The sequence below is a fragment of the Struthio camelus genome, chromosome 2 (genome assembly GCF_040807025.1).
Source record: "Struthio camelus isolate bStrCam1 chromosome 2, bStrCam1.hap1, whole genome shotgun sequence".
In the NCBI taxonomy this organism is placed as follows: Eukaryota; Metazoa; Chordata; class Aves; order Struthioniformes; family Struthionidae; genus Struthio; species Struthio camelus.
Genome location: NC_090943.1, coordinates 68,506,364 through 68,528,157, shown reverse-complemented (window position 1 = coordinate 68,528,157; position 21,794 = coordinate 68,506,364). Strand labels below are relative to the sequence as shown.

The following is a 21,794-nucleotide window of genomic DNA, read 5'->3' as shown; positions in this document are numbered from 1 at the left end:
ATAGGCTTCGGGGTACTCTTGGCATGGCCAGAAACTGGAACTACCCCAGAAAAATTTCCTTAGGAAAAAGAATTTCCCTGCCTGATTTCAAGGTGCTTATGGAACTGTTTCCTCCTCCTTCACTCACCCTCTGGCTGTTCTTCAAATCTCCCAGCTGGCCATCTTCACAAGACTGGCCACTTGAATCACAGAGCAGACTGCATACCCAGGGCAAAACTCTCAGGACAACTCTCAGGGATTAGAAGGATAAGTCGGCTTAGAACTACAAGCACCTAACTAAAAGAAATCTATCAATTTTTGAAAATGCTGCTCATCAACCACTGTCACCTTCCCTGGCATAAATGATGGAACTGAAAACTAATGGCCTTCTTCCCACATCACGATTATTTAACACGTCACTGTAATGAAGCTTCAGTTTTTCTGACTATTACTCTTTCCAAATATAAAGAATACTGTTTGTGAGACAGCACCATAAATAACAAACTAACTGCAAAAATAAATTATACAACATTTCTTACACTACATTTCCCTGAATATAATACTATTAAAGGATGCAGAAAACATGTCAAAAACCCAGAGTGCTTCTTTTTCCAATGGGCATCAAAGTGATTAAGCATGGACTAAGATAATTCTTTACACTTACTGCATCTCCTGCATTTGATTCCTTCTGCTCCCCATAGTCTTTCCATATTTCATTAATATAGTTTTTCTAAACTCTGTTTCTTAAATATATTTTATTGTGACCATCAGGCTTTCTTCCTTTTGTCCCCTTGTAGTTACTGATTTTCTTTTATGCCTGTCAGTTGCCTTTTCTTTTCCATTTTTATGTTATTTTTGTTTCTCCCCTTATGCTCCTAGCTTTTTCAAGACTTTATAGTTTCAATATCTTTAGCAGATTTCTTTATCAATTAAATTACTCTCTTGCCCTGATACTAAGCCCTGGTGCTCTGACAAGATATTTCTTGGTTGAGTTCCACAGACAGATCCCCCCACCACCATCCGCCCTGAATTTAAAATAAGAGCATGCTAAAAGGTAAGTAAGGTCTCACAGCACACAGTCTATGGACCGAAGTGAGCCTTCCAGTGCTGATTTCTAATATTGTCATCTAGACTGCCATTCCTATTCAGATCAACCTCTTAATCACATTTTAAAATGAATCCAGAGATTTTACTACAGATAAAAGATGTGTTTCTGAAACGGTTTCCTTCTACTTTCCTGCACAAGGCTTGATTGCTTTAATTACCTATTTATTTTTCCTTAATCTTTTTCCACAGGATTGCTCTCTCACCAAAATTTGTCACCTAGCTGTCTCTGAGGTAGTTTCACGAGACAACACAATCTCCTTCCCCACACTATGGCTTTCACCAGCTGAATACCCACAGAGGATTGCCCCCTCCTTGCAGCCTCTCCTTCAGAGATGTCCCAGATTGCTCCCCAGTTCCCTTCTGTAAAACCTACATGACAAAACCTCTCTGTTTTCACCAGCTAGGATCCTCCAGGATTTAATCCCTTTCCAAAACTTCTCATCAAAATTCTCCCAGACATCATCTCTAGTTTGGGCTCCCAAGTCTGCCTCCAGCTGCCTCCCAGCCAATCCATGATGACTGCTGTGAAGCCTCTTGCTGTCTCAGCGCCCTCTTCCCATCCCCTCTCCACAGATAAAGCTGCAAAATGCCATCAAAGAAGAAAGAATTGCAGGAAGCAGAGTTCAGCAGGATGGCTAACGAAGGACAAGCATGGACCAAAAGTTTTATTCCTTTGTCCTTAATGTAGCTGGGCAGAAACACCGGGCCACCTCATAAATGGCCAACTGCTTGTTGGGAATCTGAGAGGTTTCTGGAGCACCTGGAGAGAGCACTCTCGTTTGCTTTCTGAATCCCCTCATCTACTAGATTGCAAACCGTTCACTGCAGAAGATCGCCTACATAGCACATCCTAACAAGTCTTTGGTCTACTGGTAATATATGCCAGTTTTAAGAGGCTGACTTTTCAATAGCTAGAGCACATTTCTAAGCTATTAACAAAAAGTACATAAGTAATTATTTGAATGAAAGGATCGGTTTGGTGACAGATAAGATTACAGGGAAATTTTGGTACCCTTATTTGCACTTGACTACACCATTGTGTAATGACATCCTTCATCTGTCATACCCACGCTGCCTTTCCCACATATACATCCATCCACAGTCCTTAGCAGTACAATAGTATTCTAAGTGCCACATTTTAGCTCAGCTTTGGCAGCGATTGAAAAGAAGATAGCTCTTAACTTTACAACAAGATTAACTTAATGCGTCCTAGAAAACAGTGATAGGGTTTAAACACGAACACTACAATATAACAATTTATATCTAAGAGGCAATGTGATTCAGAGTCATCCCTCTTCTTTCCGGGAAGAGCAAGACCATATGTCACATGGTGAAAAGTTTTTGTTTTCTTATCTAGAATTTAGCAAACTTAAGACAATGCACTCCACTGTTCAGCCCTATGCAGACCTGGAAATCAACTGCCCTAATCATATTATAGACCTTTACCTCTGTATAAAAAAGTGGAAAAAAGCAATTAATCAACAAAGGTCAAAACTGCATTTCAGTTTCTGCCTGGGACAAGCTCTGGTTGTCATTCTCTCTCCTTGCAGCAAGCTGATTCATAGGGTATTTATCAGGATAGGCTACACTTCACAAGTTCCTGGTTGCGTATCTAACCAGAACCACTGATACCACTGCAGTACTGCTCTTTTCCAGACCATGTATAAATGTATTTGTTCCTTGTGCCTCCTCCACAAAAGCTAAGGATGGCCATAGCCGAGACCCGCATTCAGCAACAGCTTTGTATCCCTCTGTTTTCTGAAGCCTAACCAAGACAGGAAAACTGGAGGGGAAGAAAAAACATCCCACCCTTCCTTTCTCTTCCTGTTGCATTAATAGTAAGTTAAGAGTAAATGCATGTAAAAAGACATTTGGAATCTCATGACAATTTGTACCAGGGCCTCTCATCTTGTTGTTTTATGTGTAGAAAACCTAAATAAATTCTCTGGGAGCTAGAGATGCAATTGCTGCAACACCATGATTAAGTATTTAATATGCTATTCTTGAATGAAGAAAATGGCCTCAATTTAAAGGAAACCTTGTTTCATCAAGGCTTTACTGTCCCTCCAAACACAAAACCCCATCAAAGTCTGTGGATTTCCAAGCAGAGAAGAGACAGGGATTTGGCCATGGTGAAGGAATTATTAGTGATAGGTGCAAAGGGTCTATTTGCTAATTAACACAACAATAGAGCTGCTATTTAAGTTTTTTTTTTTTTTTTCCATGGGAAAGCCTTCATTATTGAAAAAACTTCACTTTACCAGTTTCATTGTCACTGGTTAACTTGTCCTCTCTCTCTTCCCTCTCTAAAGTGCTGCTTGCTGAGGATATGCTGGATGCAGAGCAGTTGTCTTTTTCATTCACTTCCTCATTCTGCCTCTCTTTTTCACTGAGTATTGCACTTTCTTCTGGCTCTCTCTCTGGTCCTTGCTCCACCTCACTCTCAGGTCCCACCTCTGTAGCCTCTACTTGCTTGGGTGTCTCCGCTCCCTGCTCGGCCTCTGCCTCAGCCTCCTGTTCTGGTTCTGTCTCTGTCTCTGCTTCGGGTTCAGGTTCACTGGCACTCACTGGTGGAGAGAACAATGGGAGAAAGAGATTCACTCAACAACGGCGTCTTGCGAGGCTTGCCTGTCTAAATGAGAGCGATGCAAAAATCATACGAGTGCCTTGCAAAAACAAAAGAGAAAGCAAGTCCATGGCGAGCGTAACTTCACGAGCAAGAGGTTGGTGAACGTTGGGTGATGACAGCATTACATGTGAGAGTGGCCTGGCAAACCCCCTTGCTCACGGTCTGGAGCCAGGCAGCTATTTTTATACATACTTCAACAGCCGGAGTATTGGACTCGCGTATGAATTTGAACCACCAGAAAATGGGCATCCCACCTGAGCATGACATTGAAAACTCAGTGCCCAGACAGAGCCAGGAAGGAGGAGATCTTTTAAAAAGCAAATAGGATGGAGATTGTGGTTTTTAGCTGAATATTCTTTGGTTTCTGAAGGAATTTTTAGGAAGCCTTCTTTTTTCACCTGATAAGGGACACTTCAACGAAAAAATACAAATATTAGTTTTATTAACACAGTTAAATGGCACAGTCTGGAAATGGCACTGTCACACATTTAGCTGACAAAAAACATATTTTTTTTCATGCATATTTACTTCAGAATAGCCACATCAAAACTGAATAAAGTTTCCAACTGCTTGGCATATGGCATAAATTTAGTTTCCAATTGGCTGGCATATGGCATACATTTAGGGTTTTTTTTTAAATCAGTTGGCACACAGCAAACACTGTTGATGGTGCACTTGGTTTCTTCCTCCCTGCTCCATCACTGACAGTGAAATTCAGTCATTCACCTTTAGAGTTTTTAGCCAAACCAGCAGATTTTCACATGCAAATGTTCTCTGCATGCTGCAAGGAAACTGCAGAGCATCCACACATATTCACATGAAGCAGCTCACAATGCTCTGAAAATTGAAATGGCCATGCAAGAGTGATGAAAACGGACATGCATATTAGTTTTGCATACTCCTGAAATCCCCTTTGTATTAAATCTTGTACAGGAATGCTGAACTAGAATGACCAAGTCATATTAGTTTCTTCCCTTTGTTAACTGCTTTTCATTACAATATTGCAAAATATGCTTCTGGACTTGTCATGGTCACTGGATCCCATGATATATGATGAGACTTTCTTTGAGAACTAAATGAATCTTTAAAGAAAATGCATCACACAGGAATGCAATCTAAGCATTGTGGTCCTCTGGGAGCAGGAAAATATTTATCCTGAGAAAGTATAAGTCTAAACAACGAAGGTCACAATGTTTTCCGAAGACTGTTTCATGTTGAGTGCCTATTCCATTTCCTGAGACATACAAACACAAAGAGTAATGATTTCTAACAATGCCTGCGCTAATCTTTACAATAACACACTTAAGGTTTAAACTAGCTCTCAGTGATACACCTTCAGTACTATACTATTCTCGCTTTATTTTATGTCATTTAAGTGCACAAAATTACATGTATATACATATATGCTTGTATACATGTGTACATATATGCTTGTATATCTGTATATACTTATATATAGCTATATAAAATGTACCTGTAGTATGTATAACATATAGTCCATGCACACTCAAACCTCTTTAAGAGGTTTTAAAACACTCCCAGTTGAAGAGCTTACCTTTCTCCCTCTTCTACATAGAATATTTTTAAAGTCTATAATTAGGTGAGCAGTTCTGTGGCTCCTGTGGCTCTAAACGTATCTTACTTTTGACTGTACCCTATTTAGGTACTGCCTATGAGAGAATCAAAGTTATAGCAAGCTGGTAAGAAGGTGGCAGACACTCTGAATCATCGTAGTGTGTTTCTGACCACAGCTGTCAGCACGCAGGTACAGTATGACAGCAGGTTAAAGTCAAGCCAAGACTGGAATAAAACTTCCACAAGCTTAGGCACCCTTCAGGAGATCCTGGAACTAACAGGGTACTGCAGCATTTGAGAGACTCTGAGCTTGAGACAGTGCAATGGCCTGCAATTACTCTGTACTTACACACACATGTTATTGGTTTACCATGGTGTGAATTTAATTTTTTTCTTGTAAATGTTACTATCCAATCACCTAAAAGATCAGCAGCTCACGTAAAGACAGGAGGTGACTAAAACTTGGTTAGGATTGTTAATGCTTACGTCACTGTGGTCTGTCATGAAGCTACTCTAAAGATTCAATACAGATGAAGTCGGGAAAGACATAAAAAATGCTTGAGAAAATGAGAACATAAACCTAGAAAGGAATATTCAAAAGAATTCTGAATCTGTGTACTTGAAATAGTCCACAGACACGAGAAAGATGCAGTATCTTAGCAGAATCTAATGTATAGCAAAGAGTAAATAGCTCTCTCTCTCTATATATATATACACAAATACATACACACACACACATATATATACACACACACGCACACACATATATATACACATACACACCAAGCCTCAGCACCTCCAGAACTAACCAGGGATATGCTGACTTTCACTTCGACAGCCCCTCTCACTTCTGGGATCATGTCAAACAATCCAACTATAACTCAAATTACTGCAGTGAGCTAAGTCCAGTAGCTCTTCCCTCAAATAGCAGTTTAAAAATCAAATCTGTCAATAAACACTACCGAAAGAAAAAAACCAGCAAGCTAGTCTTATGTGTACCACTTGCAGTTCCACTGTAATAAACTGGGCTGAATTTGGTAAGAACTTCTAAAAATGTTAAAAAATAAAATTCCCAGTGGATGGTTGCTGATGACCTCTTTGGAAATGAGTTGGAACTTTCAGTCCAGGATTTACTGGATTGATTTTCACATCAGACAAAACCCTGTTGTAAGTGGCAACCTTGCAATGGCAACTTGCAGTGGCAACAGAATTGGGTAACGGACCAGTCTCTGTTTCCTTTGTTCAGTCTTCCTGATGATGAAGAGTGGGAAAATTCAGGGAAGCAAGTATGGCCATATCAAAAAGCAATAGCAAAAAGGTGTTTGATACCTTCCGAGAATTAGTGGTGATGTCATTAGGACCAATATAGACTTTTAAAAGCGTAATGCAATTCTTACATGCATATAGTTCTCCTTTAAACCTGAGCTGAGCTTGCCAGGTTCATAGAGGAAACTTCTTTTTGCTTTCGTATACTATTTTCACACTTCTCTCAAGGCTCAGGTTTTGTTTTGCTTTTTTTTTTGAGGGGGGATGAGAGATACTTTCTCTAAATGAACAGAAGTTTTATTTAGAATTGCATTCATCAGGAGGAGGATAACTGAATGTGGCTTTAAGGTCTAATTTTTGAATCATATGCTCATTTCTTTTTCTGCCAGAGCTTAATCACTAAAAATGTATTATCCAAAAAAAAAAAAAAAAAAAACAAAAAACGAAGACCTCTTGAGGGAATGAAATCTCTCAGAGAAGCTCTGCAGCCTCACCAAAGAGATGGCAGCTGTGAACCTCTCATTAAATGTGTACAGGTTTTTTTGTTTAGAAGGTATAAAAGGGCAACTAGTGTTATTTGTTTCCAAAATTTTTCCAGAAATCAGATTTCTTAACAATGTTGAAGTTGCTAATGAGGTTCAGGACCCTAAATTCACAGTACCTCTTCTGCACAGTTTTGAAGCATTTTTCCTCCTGATGACCACCTGATGGAGAACTTTCATCACCAATCACACCTCACTATAATACCCACCTCTAGTAGTTCCTCAACAATGATTTCCCCTCTTTTTAAAACGCAATCAGTGTCATCTGCTGTCTCTCCCTAACCTGCCTCCTGGGATCCTGCCACATCGCAACAGTGAGCAGCTGGTGAGAAGCTGCAGACCAGGTTCTGCTTCTACCTATGGCACAGACAGAGAGATGAGCTAACTGCACTCTTGTTTAATACTGTGATGCTTACATACGCCTGGAGTTTGAAAGAGAAGACGTCAGCGAGCATATGAATGGACAAGCAGGTCTATGCAAACTTTCTTCATGGCTCTTTTAACAGGTGAAAGATAAAACAAGTAGCAGGCTCTATTTTTTATTTTCCCATAAGGCCCTAATCCTACTATATTGCAATTGCCTGATAAATTCTAGTTTTTCAGAAAAGGCAAAGCTGACTCATTACAGCTGCCCACAGTCTACATTGCTCTCCACAGAGACGAAGCCCCTAATTCTAGCTAATATTATTAGGTCTTTCTGTTGTTTATCATCTACAAAAGTCATGGTGATTGGGAAAAGCCTCTCCCGAATGGAGAAAGATCACCCCATCTTTAAGAAAGGAGGAGGATCTGGGGAATGACAGGCTGGTCAGCCTCACCTCAGTGCCTAGAAAACTCAGGAAGCACATACATCTGGGAAGTTGAAGGACAAGAATATAGTCCGGAACAGTCAACACAGATTTACTAAGAGCCAGTCATGCCTTACCGACCTTTTGATGTCAACTCCCATAGCAACTGAAGAAGGAATATGGGCTGAATGATCCAATTGTTAGACGGTTAAAAACTAATCTGTGCCACCAGGCTCAATAATCAATGGCTCAGTGTCCATGTGGTGGCTGGTAATAAGCAGAGTACCCAGGAGCTGACACCGAGGCTGATATTGTTCAATATCTTCATTAACAATATGGATGGTGAGACTGAATACACAATCAGCAAACTTGTGGTCCATGCTAAATTGGGTATGGCAGCAGACATGCTAAATCGTAGAGGTTCAATATAGAAATAAGAAATTTGAGGATTGAGCCAAAGGAAACCTCACCAAGTTCAGCAAGGTGAAGTGCAAAGTTCTGCAGATGGGACACCAGACTAAATAAGAGGCAACAGTGTGCTATCATTGCAGAAAAGGCAATCTGCACACCAGGCTGCATTAGGACAACTACAACTATCAATTCAAAAGAAGTTTACAGAGTGATAATGAGGCTGCACCTGGAATATTGTGTCCTTTTTTGGCCCCTGCCTTCTTCATGAAGGAGACTGAGAAACTGGAGAGGCTCCAGCAGATGGTTACCAAGATGGTCAGGGGTCTAGAGTATATGTCCTACAAGGAGACTCTGAGAGAGCTGGGTCTGTTCAGTGTGGCTAACAGAAGGTAAAGGATATAATAGCAGTCCAGATATGCTTAAGGGAAGGTACAAAGACAACAGAACTCTTCTCAGGAGTGGCAGATGATGCAACAGGGACAATGGCCACAACTTTCTGTTTGGGAGGTTCAGACTGGACGTTAAGAAAAACTTCATAACTAGGAGGGTACAGCTGCATTGGAACAGGCTGTCCACAGAGACAGTGAAATCCGCATGATCTGAGATTTTCAAGACTTGGCCAGCTAAAGCCATAGAAGACCTGACCTGATGCTGGTGATAGCCCTCTTCTGAGCAAGAGGTTAAGCTGACAAACAACCTAGTCCCTTCCAAACAACATGGCTCTGATCCTTTGATGCTATACGGGGGTGTGGAAAGAAACAGCTTCTCTTGCAGTACTCAACTGTTAAAGAACTCTGAATTAGCCACAGGATGTGGTATCCTTAACGCCTGCTGATAAGACCTCAACCTCTCAGTCCTATAAGCCCTCAGAGAGAACAAATATCCCGTCAGGTCTACACTCTAATCCCTTGTCAGGGTAATAATCTAGGCAACCTTATGTTCATCTACCTTCTCTGCTCTCTCTTTGGAGCTGGGAGATACAGTAAGTGTTTCTGAGGATATATACAGTAAGTCTGAAGAAGTCACTTTCTACCCTAACCCTCCTGGTGCAATTGTACAGATATAGCTTAAAATGTTGGTTGGAATCTCCCTTCAGCTGTTCCAGCAGGGAACGTTCCTCTTGCTGTGAAGTCAGCAAGGCGCAATCTCTGTCTGTCTCTCTCTCTCCCCTTCAACAAAGCCTTTTCTCCCCACCTAATATGATGGTAAAGGCTAGCACAGAACATAGATCACCGCTAGGGAACCAGCTTTTTCTTCCTCAAGTCAGAAATGATCTTCCTTTATCTTCCCTAGCTCCCCCTCTGTCTTTCTGCACAGTTCCCTTTGGCTGTATAACCGTGGCTGCAACGGTCTCATGGTTCTCCCCATTCTCTAGTGCTCCTCCATCTGCTGAGACATATTCAGCTACTCATACTTCAGGCAGTCCTTGAGTCTTGCTCAGCTACTGATACATTGAGAAGGTTTCCTACTGTCTGTGATGCACACTTAGGTTAACGTGGTTACTTCCTCAAGGACTACATAAAGCTGTTCTTCTCAGAGAAGAGTTCATCTCCAGGTCCTTTGTGGACTGACTTCAGAGACATCTCGGCTTATTGTTGCTCTCCTTTACTGCACATGTGTAGTTCATAAAATATTCTCCAATGAATTTACAAAAGAGGAAGGAGGTGCTCTGAAGAAAATATTAAGTTCCATTTTGTAGTTATGGGACTGCCTTCATTTCCTCTGAATGCCATACCATGAGTTTTACAAGAGTAAGTCTTACAAGACTTGATTACTTTACTGGAACCAATTGCTTTCTATGAGAAAACACTTCAGTACAGTAAGTCCAGATTTTTGTATTTTGTAGAGATACTGAGAAGTTTCACAGCATGGGACAAAGTTCCCCAGACAGAATCCATTTCTTTCTTAAGCCCAGTATATACTCGAAGCCCAAAGGATATTGGGGACAAAATATATCTGACTCCTAAAAGTAGTTATTGTTTTGCCAGTAAAGGAATACACTTCCCATTTGATGTCAGCATCAGAATACTGTAGAGAAATGTCTTATATCCGTTAAGGCAGTTCTTTTGGAAGATTTGGAGGATCTTAGTGAGCACAGAACTGAGCAAGTATTTTCCTTCTGCAGCTTTATCCTTGCTTGGGAAGACAATGACTTTCACATTTAAAGAAACTTTGGGGTTTGAGCAATCTGGGCTCTGTCCATAGCTCTATTTCTGCCTTCCTACAAATGACTTAAGCAAGTTAGTGCCTCAGTTTCTCTATTTATTAAGCAGGAGTAAGAACATTTCCTGAGAACAGAAAAAATGTAGAGATATTAATTCATTATGGAGCATAAGGAGCTCAGACAGTAGGCTAGAGGCCATGGCACAAAATCTGCAAGTAAGTCTGCCAGCTGCTGGGTGAGATCCAATAAACGGGCCACCTCCAGAGGAGGAGAGAGCCTGCCCTGTCCCCATGCTGATTATTTCTGATGTTGCTTTTAGGCCTGAAGCAGCAGTCCTTACTCATGCAGAACTCCCACTGAAGCAAGATGCTCTGGTGCAGTCCTGGCCATCTGCCTGCAGTTGCCTGTGGCTGGACTTGTGCCTTACCCTGCCTCATGTATATGTTCTCTGCCTGCGGTTTATTTGCTGAGCTTCCAAGTGCTGCCTTCTGATTTTGCCAGTAGAGATGTCCTGCCTACGCATGTGCCGACTGCTTCGCCATATTCAGACTGCCTGAAGTTGCCCTGTACACCTGCTCTAAATTTATTCTCCAAACGGATCATGCTACTCCATTTCATGCTGCAATATTTTTGAATGCTTCTCTTCCAGGAGAAATATGTTAAAATAATCATCATAAAAGAGATACTTGCTCCCTACCCAAGTCTGAAATCCTAATGGTGGAAAAATCCAGCTTATTTGCTCTAAAAGCAATATCGCACTTGAAAAACTGGACATCTTGGTGTTTATGAATATCAGTGTTACAGGAAAACATCCATGTTTTTTAAGTTCAAATGATTCCACTGGGACTTGTAGGGTGCCAGACAAGAAAACTGGGAATATAATTGAGAAAACATATAAACTTAAATTAAATAAACTTCACCTATTTAATATGGTGAGCATAATCATATACAACATTTAGTATCTGTAACTTTTTCCTTAAATTGCCTTGCTTTATAGCATGCTACCAGCCATAACACTCAATAAAACCAAGTAGTGCAAGTCACAAAAGCATTAATCACCAATAGCATGTAGCAGGAAATCAAATCAAATAAAAATGAATGATGGCAATAATTCACCCTCAACATGCACTGAAGCTCCCAATGTTAATGCAACATCATGTGGCACAAATATAAATCTGTATGGTGTTTTTTTTTGTTGTTGTTGTTTTGGAGGACTGAAGGAGTGGTACATGATACAAGTGGCAGAATGACGTGCACACACAAAATATTGCTCTGCACACCAATAAATTATATGACAGCAAACCAACCGTGCAAACGCTAATTATACTTTGCTTTTTACTAATTGTCTGTGGTCTCTTTTAAGTCTTTTACTACTTGTGCTACAATTTTAAGAGTTTTTGCTGGTGTTAAAAATAACCAAAACACTCTCCCTGCCTTCAATTCAAGACCTTTTTGGTCTGTACCATTCAGCCTGTGCTATGCTGGAAGGTTATTATAATCTTGGCATTCATCTGTTGCATTTCTTTCAGAGAATCCACATAAGCAGAATCTGTTGGCAGGAATATTGTTGGTTTAGTACTCAGTAACTTCTAATACACGAGGATCACGATGCTAAAATAAGACCCTCTGTATGCTGTATTTTCCAATTATTTTATCCTAGTAGCAACAGACAATGATAATATAAATCAGCAATGTATTCTTTCCTTGAATAGACTAGAAGACAGCCACATCCATGTGGAAAAAAAGGAAGGAAATTCAGGCAGACAGCACGAAGCAATATGACAAGACCCTTTACTTTGGCACCTCAGAGGTTATATTCAGGTACTCATGCATTAAAAAGCACTGCTAACCCAAGAGAAACAGTCATAAAAATGTCATGCTGCTCCCCCGCCCTGCTTTCACTTACCTTCTGAGGGCTGAGGAGTCCCACAGGGGGTGGAAGGGGTCTTCAGCTCTTCCTGGGACTCAACAGATGCTGGGCTGATGCACTTGGGTACAGGCGAGGATGGCGCTGAAGGAGATCTCAGGTTCAAGGACAGCTCACTTCTGCCTCGGTTTACGCTCCGACTTTTCAGCTCCTTCTCATACTCCTCAGCTGCCAACCTCTCCAAGTATTTGTATCTGAAAGTTAAATTCCAAAGGGTTTCCGTAAAGAAAGAGAAGCCTGTGGTTGATGCTTGTTTATGGATGAAACACCTGCAGAGAATGAGCTGACTTCCTGACACAAGGGGGATAGCGCTAAACTGCCTGCCTGGTCAAGCTGCCAAAAAACGCACACCAAAGCAAAGACTATTCCCCTGAAAAAAGTGAAATTGCTCATGACAAAACAAAACCAAAAATGCTAGAATTAAACAGCTCTTAGACAGAGCTTTCTGTCTGCATAGTCCTTTTCCTTTTGGAAGGATTTGCCTGTCCGCCTTTTCACCCTCCTCCTGTACCTCCTCCTTCTCCCAGCCCTCCCTCTCTCAAAACTAAAACTGGAGGGGGGTGGAAAACAACCCTCCAAAGCCAGAGCCCTTTAATACTGATGCAAATAGCCAAAGTCTGAGACTTGCTGCAAGAAGAGAAAAACGGTTCAATGCAGCAGACAAAAACAGATCTCCCTGAAAATAATGCCAATAATAAACGTTTGGACCGACTATCTAAAGTCTCTGAACCTGCTTCTATTTGCTCAGAGAGCAACGCACTGGAATTCACTTTGTTCTCTCCAGAGTCTACAATGGAAAGTTTTCTTTTTTTTTTTTTTTATTCTGAAAAATTTCTGTGCCGGACTCAGACATCCAATAGCTTGGACCTGACGTCACATGTAGTTTATTCATCAAAGTCACTTTAAAAGAACAAAGATACATCTGTTTTGCATTTTAGGCAGGCAGAACTCACTAACTGTTTATTAAGACCAGCTACCAATCATATTCTTCATAGTGTGCTTTATACATTTCGACCAAAATAACTTTGAAATATGTGCCTCTTCCAGATGTCTGCTAATTTTATCCACCGTTATTTGCTAAGGAATAAATTCATGAATGCAGCTGTATCGGGTTTTAGACTGTTTGTCTTACCCGCAAGTGAACTGTTAAACAGGTTAATCGAGACTACCGCTTATGTCCCTGAAACGCTGTGGTCATCCTCCTACAACCCGCTGTTGTAAACACTTCATAACAGGGAACACCTCTCCTCCCCCATTCTGCCCCACTGACAGCCCAAATTAGTGTACGAGTGTGCATTAAAAGCAGGAAGGGGAAAGAAGTCAGCCATATGTGGTAACAAACATGCTTAGCACATATGGTAACCACACACACATGCACGTTTGCAAACATCTATATAGAGCATGGAAACATGTCTTTGAAGAGCAATTCTTGTGTTTTCAGAGGCAATTTGCTTTATTGCAAACAGTAATAATGAAGAACAAACTCATTTTCTTCTATTCCTCCAGAGGTATGCACATGCTTTGAACAAATCCTGCGAGAAAAAGAACCCCTACAGACTCTGGATGAAAATATAACAAGCCACATACTTGTATGGTTATAAAATAGGAACTGTTTACAGTTCTAACATGAAGCCAATTCTAAAGAATGATTTCTGCCTTTTCAATAGGGGAAAAAGCCTTTTGCCTGCATTATCATAGTGTTTTGTCACAGTTAATGAAACCAGCCCTCCTTTTTGCTGTGATCAGTTATGTATTGTGGCTTCCCCCTCCTCAAGAATAGAGCAGACGAGACTTAAGACTCAAAGAGCCATTCAAATCGATGGCTTTGCTAAAACAGGTACAGACCAGCTGGCTGCAATGAGGATTTTTGCAGCTTGCCAACACACTACAACAAAGATCTGGATGGATCCTTCTATAACAGGGGGAGCTACAATGTTTTATCGTCCTCAGCTCTTTTGCAGCTGCTTTAACATTTTAGCTTCTGTAGCTCTGTGCTGCACAGTTAACTGGAAAGCGGAGGACTATCAAGATGTGCCTTCTCAAAATATATCTGTTCATTACACTGAAAGAAAAAAGGTATCCTAAGCAGCAATTTTCATGGCAGCACATGGGCATAACTCGGTTACCAAAGGGGCAGCTAATAACCAGATGTGGCAACTTACACCAGGTAAGCAAAAATGATTCTGGACTCAGTCATTATCACTTCGCACTTGGCAAACAACATATATTTTGTTTTTTTTGTTTTTTTTTTCGGTTCAACCTAGTGTCTCAATAGTGAATGTCAAAATTATCAAATTCGTGAGATCTCATGAAGACCAAAATCTGAAGGAGTGAAAAGGATGAGTTATCCCTCTGCTGGATTTAGTTCCTCTACTACAAGGTTGACACAATGCCTCTGCATATATTGCCATATTCCTTTAAATCAGGAAAACATACTGCCATCACCATGCCTATACTGACTCTACTCTGTACGTAGAGAGCTGCAAATTTGTGGGCTATCCCTTCAGTATACCTCTCAAACATTACATTCCATTTATCATGGAATAAAAATACCATTACAAGTTCTCTAGGTCTCTGAGCAATGCCCTGAGGGCTACTTAAAATATTTCTGTACCAGCTAAGTCACCGGGTACGATCCCGTTTGAACTGTAAGCAGCACTGGAGATGGCTTGGGAGTATACCTTTGTCAGGGTATTTTTAAAGTACCACTGAAAAATACCCAAGCAAAAAAAGCCCAAGACCAATCTGAAAGAACAACCCGAAATGAACGTTGCTGAGTTACTTTCAAACCCATGGAAACTGCAGGGACCCCTCCTCCCTCATAAGAGAGCCTAGCCCAAAAGCTGTTGGAAAAGTCGGTGCTTGTATTCTAGAGCACAGGGTGACATGAAAGAAGGCAGCAGGCTCCAAAGATTGGACAGAATTTAGACAAAACAGTCCTTGAATGGAGACATTTGTATGTATTCAATATTCTTTCCTTTTACTTTTCCTAAGTGATATGGAGGGAAAGTCTATATTCAAAGTAGCACAAACTTAGCGTTTTGCTTGCCATAAATATTTTTAGTCCATATTTTAACTGGGATTTTAACACCTTGATTATAGCATTTGCTTGTGGTTCTTGCATTCTTTTAAAACAAGACAACATCCAGCTTGCTACGTGAAAGTTCATTTGTGCAAAGGTGTTTGTATGGAAGAAAGAGAATTATGGAAGGACAATGTAATGGACTGTCTTCAGTTACAGGAATTTTCTCCAATATTTACATACAGTCAAAGTAAAGATGTGCCTTTCTTCCTATGAGAAGGAACTTAAAAATTTAACATTCCAGTTCAAAAGAGCCTTAAGGATAAAGACATGTTGCTAACGACTGGTGAAACTGGCTCAGATTGCACAGCAATGATGTTCGGCTGGTGAACAGTTCCAAAAAAATACCCTAGTTTACTTAGTGTGTTCCATTACAGCTTGAAAGTGCTGGAGAGCTCATTTTTAATTTGTCTCAAATTTAACTTACAAGCATGTTTGCTATGAAAGGTTTTATTCAAGTTAGATCAGTGTATGATGTTTATCTGCTCAGACGTATTTCATTTTAGAAAATGCTTCAAACTATTTGCAATTGTTTTGGCTGGAAGGACAAAGGAAAGCCCATCAACTTTTGCTTACCCTTAGAAATGTCAAAATCATTTTTATTTCAGCCACAATAGGCAAGCTGGTAGATCAGATTTAAGTTTGCAGAAAAGAATTGCCCTCTATGTGATGGTTTTGAGAGAAAACCCAGCAACATGACAATTTCTGAGATGGCTGCTCTCGCACTTTGACAATAAAATTCCAATTCTTGATGATTTCACAAGTATCTCTGGATAACAATCTCTAGAGAACCATAAAAGCAGAACCGAAGCAATTGAAATGATTTCTCATCTACTGCTTACTTAGTAGCATGCACATTTTCCAGCTGAAAACAAGAGTTCCCTCCAGGGTTTGAGTAACTTCGGAGATGAAACTATTGAAAGGCAAAGGTCTTTAGTTGAGTGTTCCTTGAAAAATGTGCTTTCATAGGCACTGGAAGTCCCCAGCCTAGCCCAGAGTTTCTAAACTATTCAACTGAATTTAAAAAGAAAAAAAAAAGGTGCAGTCCACTTAAATACTCTATTTAAATAAGATTAAACAATGTTTTAATCATAAACACTGCTAAGCTTGTAAAATTTACTCGTTAGTTTTTAGAGAGACTGGCAAAGAATATTTGGCCATAAACGATAAAAAACGTGTTGTGAGTAGGTCAGGTTCCATGGGCCTGTAACTCTGGTTTTCCAATGTTGGTGACCCCAGCTTCTTCCTATATCCTCAGTTGCCTTTTCTGACCTACCAGAAAGCTTAGCTTGCGCTGGATGAGAAATACAGGCTTATTCGATTTATAACAATACTAAATCTGTGCAAATTTCTGAGGCAAATGGAATAGGCTTATTTCCCACACAAACAGATAAAAGACAGATCAATCATTCTTAGACATTCCAGTCCCACTGCTCTTTATTTATTGCTGTGCTTACCACTGGACTTGATTCTCATTTTAATGAAACAACGGCTTTATTATAGAGTTCTTTTTAAATAAAGTGTTCTGTGCATGCATAGTTAAAAATTTTAACAGCCAATAGCTACACAATAAAGAATATAGAAAGTGGAAGCAACCAAAGGAAAAGATGGATGCATTGTATACAAACCTCTCTTCTCTTGCTTGTCTTAGTTCTTCTCTTTTGTCTAAATAATCACGGCTAAAAGGAGAGTTGCAATAAGTTGCAGAGGAAATCAGAAGAATAAGGTCAGTAACAGGGGTATAAGTACAGTAGGAGAAACCAAGAGCAGTACAAAGAGACTAATCAGAGACAATAAAGGCTGTTTTCAAACAAAAATTATTAAATTTTGTTCTCTGAAAAAAATGCTGAAGAGTTACACATGTACACTTATGCATGCCAACACCACATGTATATACACACCGAATGTATAATTTGGAAGATCATTAGAAGTAATAATAAGTAAATAGTTTGAAGCACAAAACTGATAACTGGGATCAGAGAAGATGAATTAGGAATGTTCATAAAGAGCAGGCCTTTTAGAGGATATTCAAAATTATTCATTTGCCCCATCTTGAATGCTCTGAAACAGTATCTACTGGAATCTGGTAGGCTAAACCAAGGTGCAGAGCATGCTGTACCTGCCCTGTTTTTGAGGCATCTTTCCTAAATGTAATTGCTACAGTTGGAAACTGAACTGGCTGGGTCTTTAACATTATCTAGCAGGACAACTCTTTGTTCTTAAAATGCACATTTAGAATATATGACAGGTAACTTTTTTATTTATTTTTCACCCTGAGTTTTAGATACAAACCTTCTTCTATCTCAGCTGGCCCTCCCACAGCTCCTCAAGCAACTCATATATTTAACTTCTGCCAAGTCAACCTTGGCGAATGCCTGGGCACTGCAATTTCAGGTATTCACAAATCCACAACGTTGTTAGTGCAAAATTACTCAGGAAGCACATTTAACTCGGATAACAGCAGAACCCAGTGAACATCCAGTCTACCTCAAAACCACAGAAATATAGTTCCCTGACATTTTTAGCATTTTGCTGAATCTTATGGACAAAATTGATGAGACTTTCACCGTATTTCTTTGGTTCTTCTGCAGTCTAACCAGAAAAATTTTCAGAACTCTTCCATCTACGGATAAAGCACCACTATTTCTCTTTACAATCTGTTTTTGAATGAATTACTCATCTACAATGGCAATGGCTATTAAACATCTGCTGATAACTGCTCTTTAAAGTTATCATTAACATGTAATACGCTTATTATCATTTCAGGCCATCTCCACATACTTCAGAATCTGGTTACACTTTCATCACATTTTATAATATTCTTTACTATTACAATAGCGATGGGAATAACCCTAAAGGGAAAAGAAAACTAGGATTTTTTCAGCAGGAAAATGGTAACATTATTCTTTTCCCTCTGACAACTTTCACCTTTCCCTGCAGCTGAAGAACAATGCTTGTACTTTAGGACATAGTGTTCTATATATGCTATGGAGACAATGGTTCATCTACTGAGGAAAATATTCATTATGCAAAGCATTGCTTTTCCTAGCAATAGCTTATAAAGCATTTTAACACCTTTTCTAAAAAACAGCTCTTTCATAACTGGTGGTGCTCTCTTTTAAATTATCTCCAATTTGTCAATAATGGTGCCAGAATCTAGTGCAACGTTCTCAAAGCAGAGTTGGAAAGAATGAGATAACAGATGAGTCATGATGGTAAATCCAGTACTGCTCACGAGTTTAAAGGTTGTGAATTGGAAGTGCTATTTTTGTTCAAAAATACATCTTCAGAGACTGGGTCTCCAGCCAATCTGATGGTTTGATCATGTAATCCCAAAAGAACTCTTATGAAACTGTCCGTGATTGTTTGCTGTGGCTTTGTTCTCCTCCTGCCAGACTGTTTAAGCAACTATGGGATTCTGTCTGTCTGCAACAATTGGTAGCTTTGGAGACCCTCTACTCAAATATAAATTATACTTTTGGGTGAGCTGGGAACTCAAATCTTGAAGATGAAAACGCTGGGCATTCAAAATTTACTGTCTCAAGTATGCACAACCATGCTAACCAGTTTCTGATTCGGGAGCAATGGGATGAAAATGTATATTTTTAAAAATGTGTTTTTCTGACTTTAGGAAGCTCTTTCAGTGACAGTACAAGTACTGTAGTCAGCCTTTAGTGAAATGTGCAGATCTGCTATTCAAACGGATTGAGCTGCCAAATGTCCTGGTGGTTTTTTGGTCTGGGAGTTTCCTTTTTGAAAGATGATGTTTGCTGTCCACGACAGCCTGCAGCAGTCTGATGATACCACTCAGAGGGAGAGTTTTTGGAAGAGGCTTGAAGACTGAGACCTGATTGTTTCTGTTTCAGGAGAACTTGGGCAGCTGTTGGCTGCCAAAGATCCTATTATGGTGCTCTTCCACCTTCCCTCCGCCTCTCATTTTCTTCTAAACTAGCTATCTTCTGGAGCCAGGAGAATATCTCCTTCAACCAACCAACCACTAGCAAGTTTTCCTCTTTCCAAATTCACTGTGACACAGACTATTTCCACTTCTTACTAAAGAGATGATTACAATGAAAACAATCCTGCATACTAATAAACAAATGCACAGGAAACCCTGTGCCATCTTTCCCATAAATATCAACTCTGAGGCTACGAAACATTTATCTTGCTATTCTTTAGATTATTACAGTCTTTCTTCTAACTCCTGACAATATTATTTGACAATATTATTTACTCTTCACTCTCAATTATGAAAAAAAAAATTGTTTCTTAGTGCACACTCTTCAGATTGACTAAGGCAGCAGACAAGCCACTTCAGCTATAGGTACCCTATCTATTCTAAGCCCACTGCAGTCTTTGCTAATGCCTGTACTGGGATTTCCAGACAGGGATTTAACAGAAAGAGGGGACTTGCCCCTTACTATCCTAAGGCAGCACATGCTGGGATCCCACAGTGCATGACGTGGCCTCAGATGAGAAAAGGGAATTCAACTGTATTGAATCTTCAAGGGCTGTATTCAACTTCAGCCTTCGCCCCTGATATCTGACCACTGTTTGAGCAATAACTTCGAGAATTATTTTCTATAAGCTGCTGTTTCCAGGAGGAAGAGACGTACGCTCAAAAAAGCAGGGAAAAAGTCTAGTAATCCAAGCACCAACATAAATTCTGAAAATGCCAAAATGCTTTGACTTTGCAAAACACAAAAGCAAAAAGATGTCTCAGTGCTGTCCCTTTCTCCATTTTTTGATACCTTCCTTCCATAGTTTCATCCTCAATACCTTATTGAGATTATGCTTTGAGAGGCAGCATGTCAGATGATAAATCCAGGCCTGTGCAGATATTCAGGCAGTGTAATTAGCCTGGCAATTACATAGCTGCCTTAAAAAAAATCACTAGTTTATTAAATGCCAAAATTCATGATTATGGGTTTAATATGCCAGTTCTTAAGATACTTATATCAAGTAAGGTATCTAAAGAATTAGATAAGTACACAAACTATTCAGCAATTCAATTATTTTGCAATGAATATCCAAGTGATTTACAAACCTAACACACATTAAGGCAACAGATCAATAGCAAATATGGTTCCTACTTGAATTTGTTTCTTTCTTCACGTTCTATCCTTTGCAATCTTTCTTCTCTCTCCTGACGCCGTCTTTCTCTTTCTGCTGCCAAGGACTCTTGGTGCTGCCGAAAAGATGATGTAAGGAGACCACCTAAAGCTGGCCTGCAGAAACGGAAGATATTTCTCAGGGCCACTTTTACTGAACATACTGACAAAATTTAGTAGCAATCATTTAGCAAGGAACATAATCCCAACCAATAGAACGACATGGCAAAAATCACATATGGATATGTCAAAGCTCTGACTAAACATCATCTTGCTGAATTGATTTTTGATGCTATGATGAGCTTAAGAGCTATAGATAGAGGTAGGTTTCTTGTATCGCTAAATTTCTGAAGCACAAGTAAAATACCCTTAAGAATATTTCAACTGCAATATTTAAATCATATTTTTATTTTATAATGCTGCTAACTGAAAAGCTGAATCTTGTAATGAGATTTTGAAATTTGAAAGGACAAAAAAAGCTGGAATAGTTTTCTAGTGCTTTCCAAACATGTTATGCAACAATGTTAAAAACAGACGTGTCATAAACACCTGAGAATCCTGTATTCAGAGAAGCAAAAACTAAAAGGAGATCTCAGAACTGCACTTGGGAATTTGAACGCTCTCTTAAACAGAGGCTTCTTTTTCCTCCATACATCACTAAATCCCATTATCACAATTTCCTTGCTGCATGTCCTGCAAGGGCAAAATGAATCACATATAGAAACATACCAATAAAATACCCAGGGACAGCACAGTTAAGTTACCATATTCAGTCTTTAAAGGGGTTACCCATTTTCTTCTCCTTGTCCAAGGCAGGATTTAGTCTACTCAAACCATTCTCGAAAGCTGTTCATCTGACCTGCCTTAAAAATCCTTAAGGACCCTAAGGACGGAGTTTTCAGGGCTCAACTACCCTTACCAACACAAAAGGCTTCTCTGATGTCTAACCTAAACCCCTTTCTGGTGATTCAGGTCCATTTATTCTTGTTCTTTTAGGTGAAACAGCTTTAGTCAGCAAACACACTTTAAAAAGCCACATTTATTTACACTTGCAGCTTGGTCTATTTTTTTTTTTTTTCCTATAATAAATGTTTTGGCTAGGAGGGCGATTCCTCTTACACATCTTTTCCCCAAATTGGCTGTATTGGTACCACTGCCTCTCACGTGACAACAGACTTACCTCAGCATCAACATGCCTTTTTTCCTGTCTGTT

The 21,794-nt window shown here is 39.8% G+C and overlaps 1 protein-coding gene across 9 annotated transcripts in view; it reads right to left on the bottom strand.

Moving 5' to 3' along the window:
• FHOD3 (formin homology 2 domain containing 3) overlaps positions 1–21,794 on the bottom strand; it is a 414,657-nt gene that overhangs the window by 67,183 nt on the left and 325,680 nt on the right. For 5 of the 9 annotated variants that reach the window (XM_068936172.1, XM_068936165.1, XM_068936166.1 and 2 more), the window contains 4 exons: positions 20,564–20,698; positions 17,099–17,149; positions 12,368–12,582; positions 3,348–3,653 (listed from right to left, as the gene is read on the bottom strand). In XM_068936172.1, coding sequence (XP_068792273.1) covers positions 3,348–3,653; positions 12,368–12,582; positions 17,099–17,149; positions 20,564–20,698 — 707 coding nt within the window. The remainder of the gene's footprint in view (positions 1–3,347; positions 3,654–12,367; positions 12,583–17,098; positions 17,150–20,563; positions 20,699–21,794) is intronic. The other 4 variants (XM_068936173.1, XM_068936169.1, XM_068936170.1 and 1 more) reach the window with 2 other exon arrangements.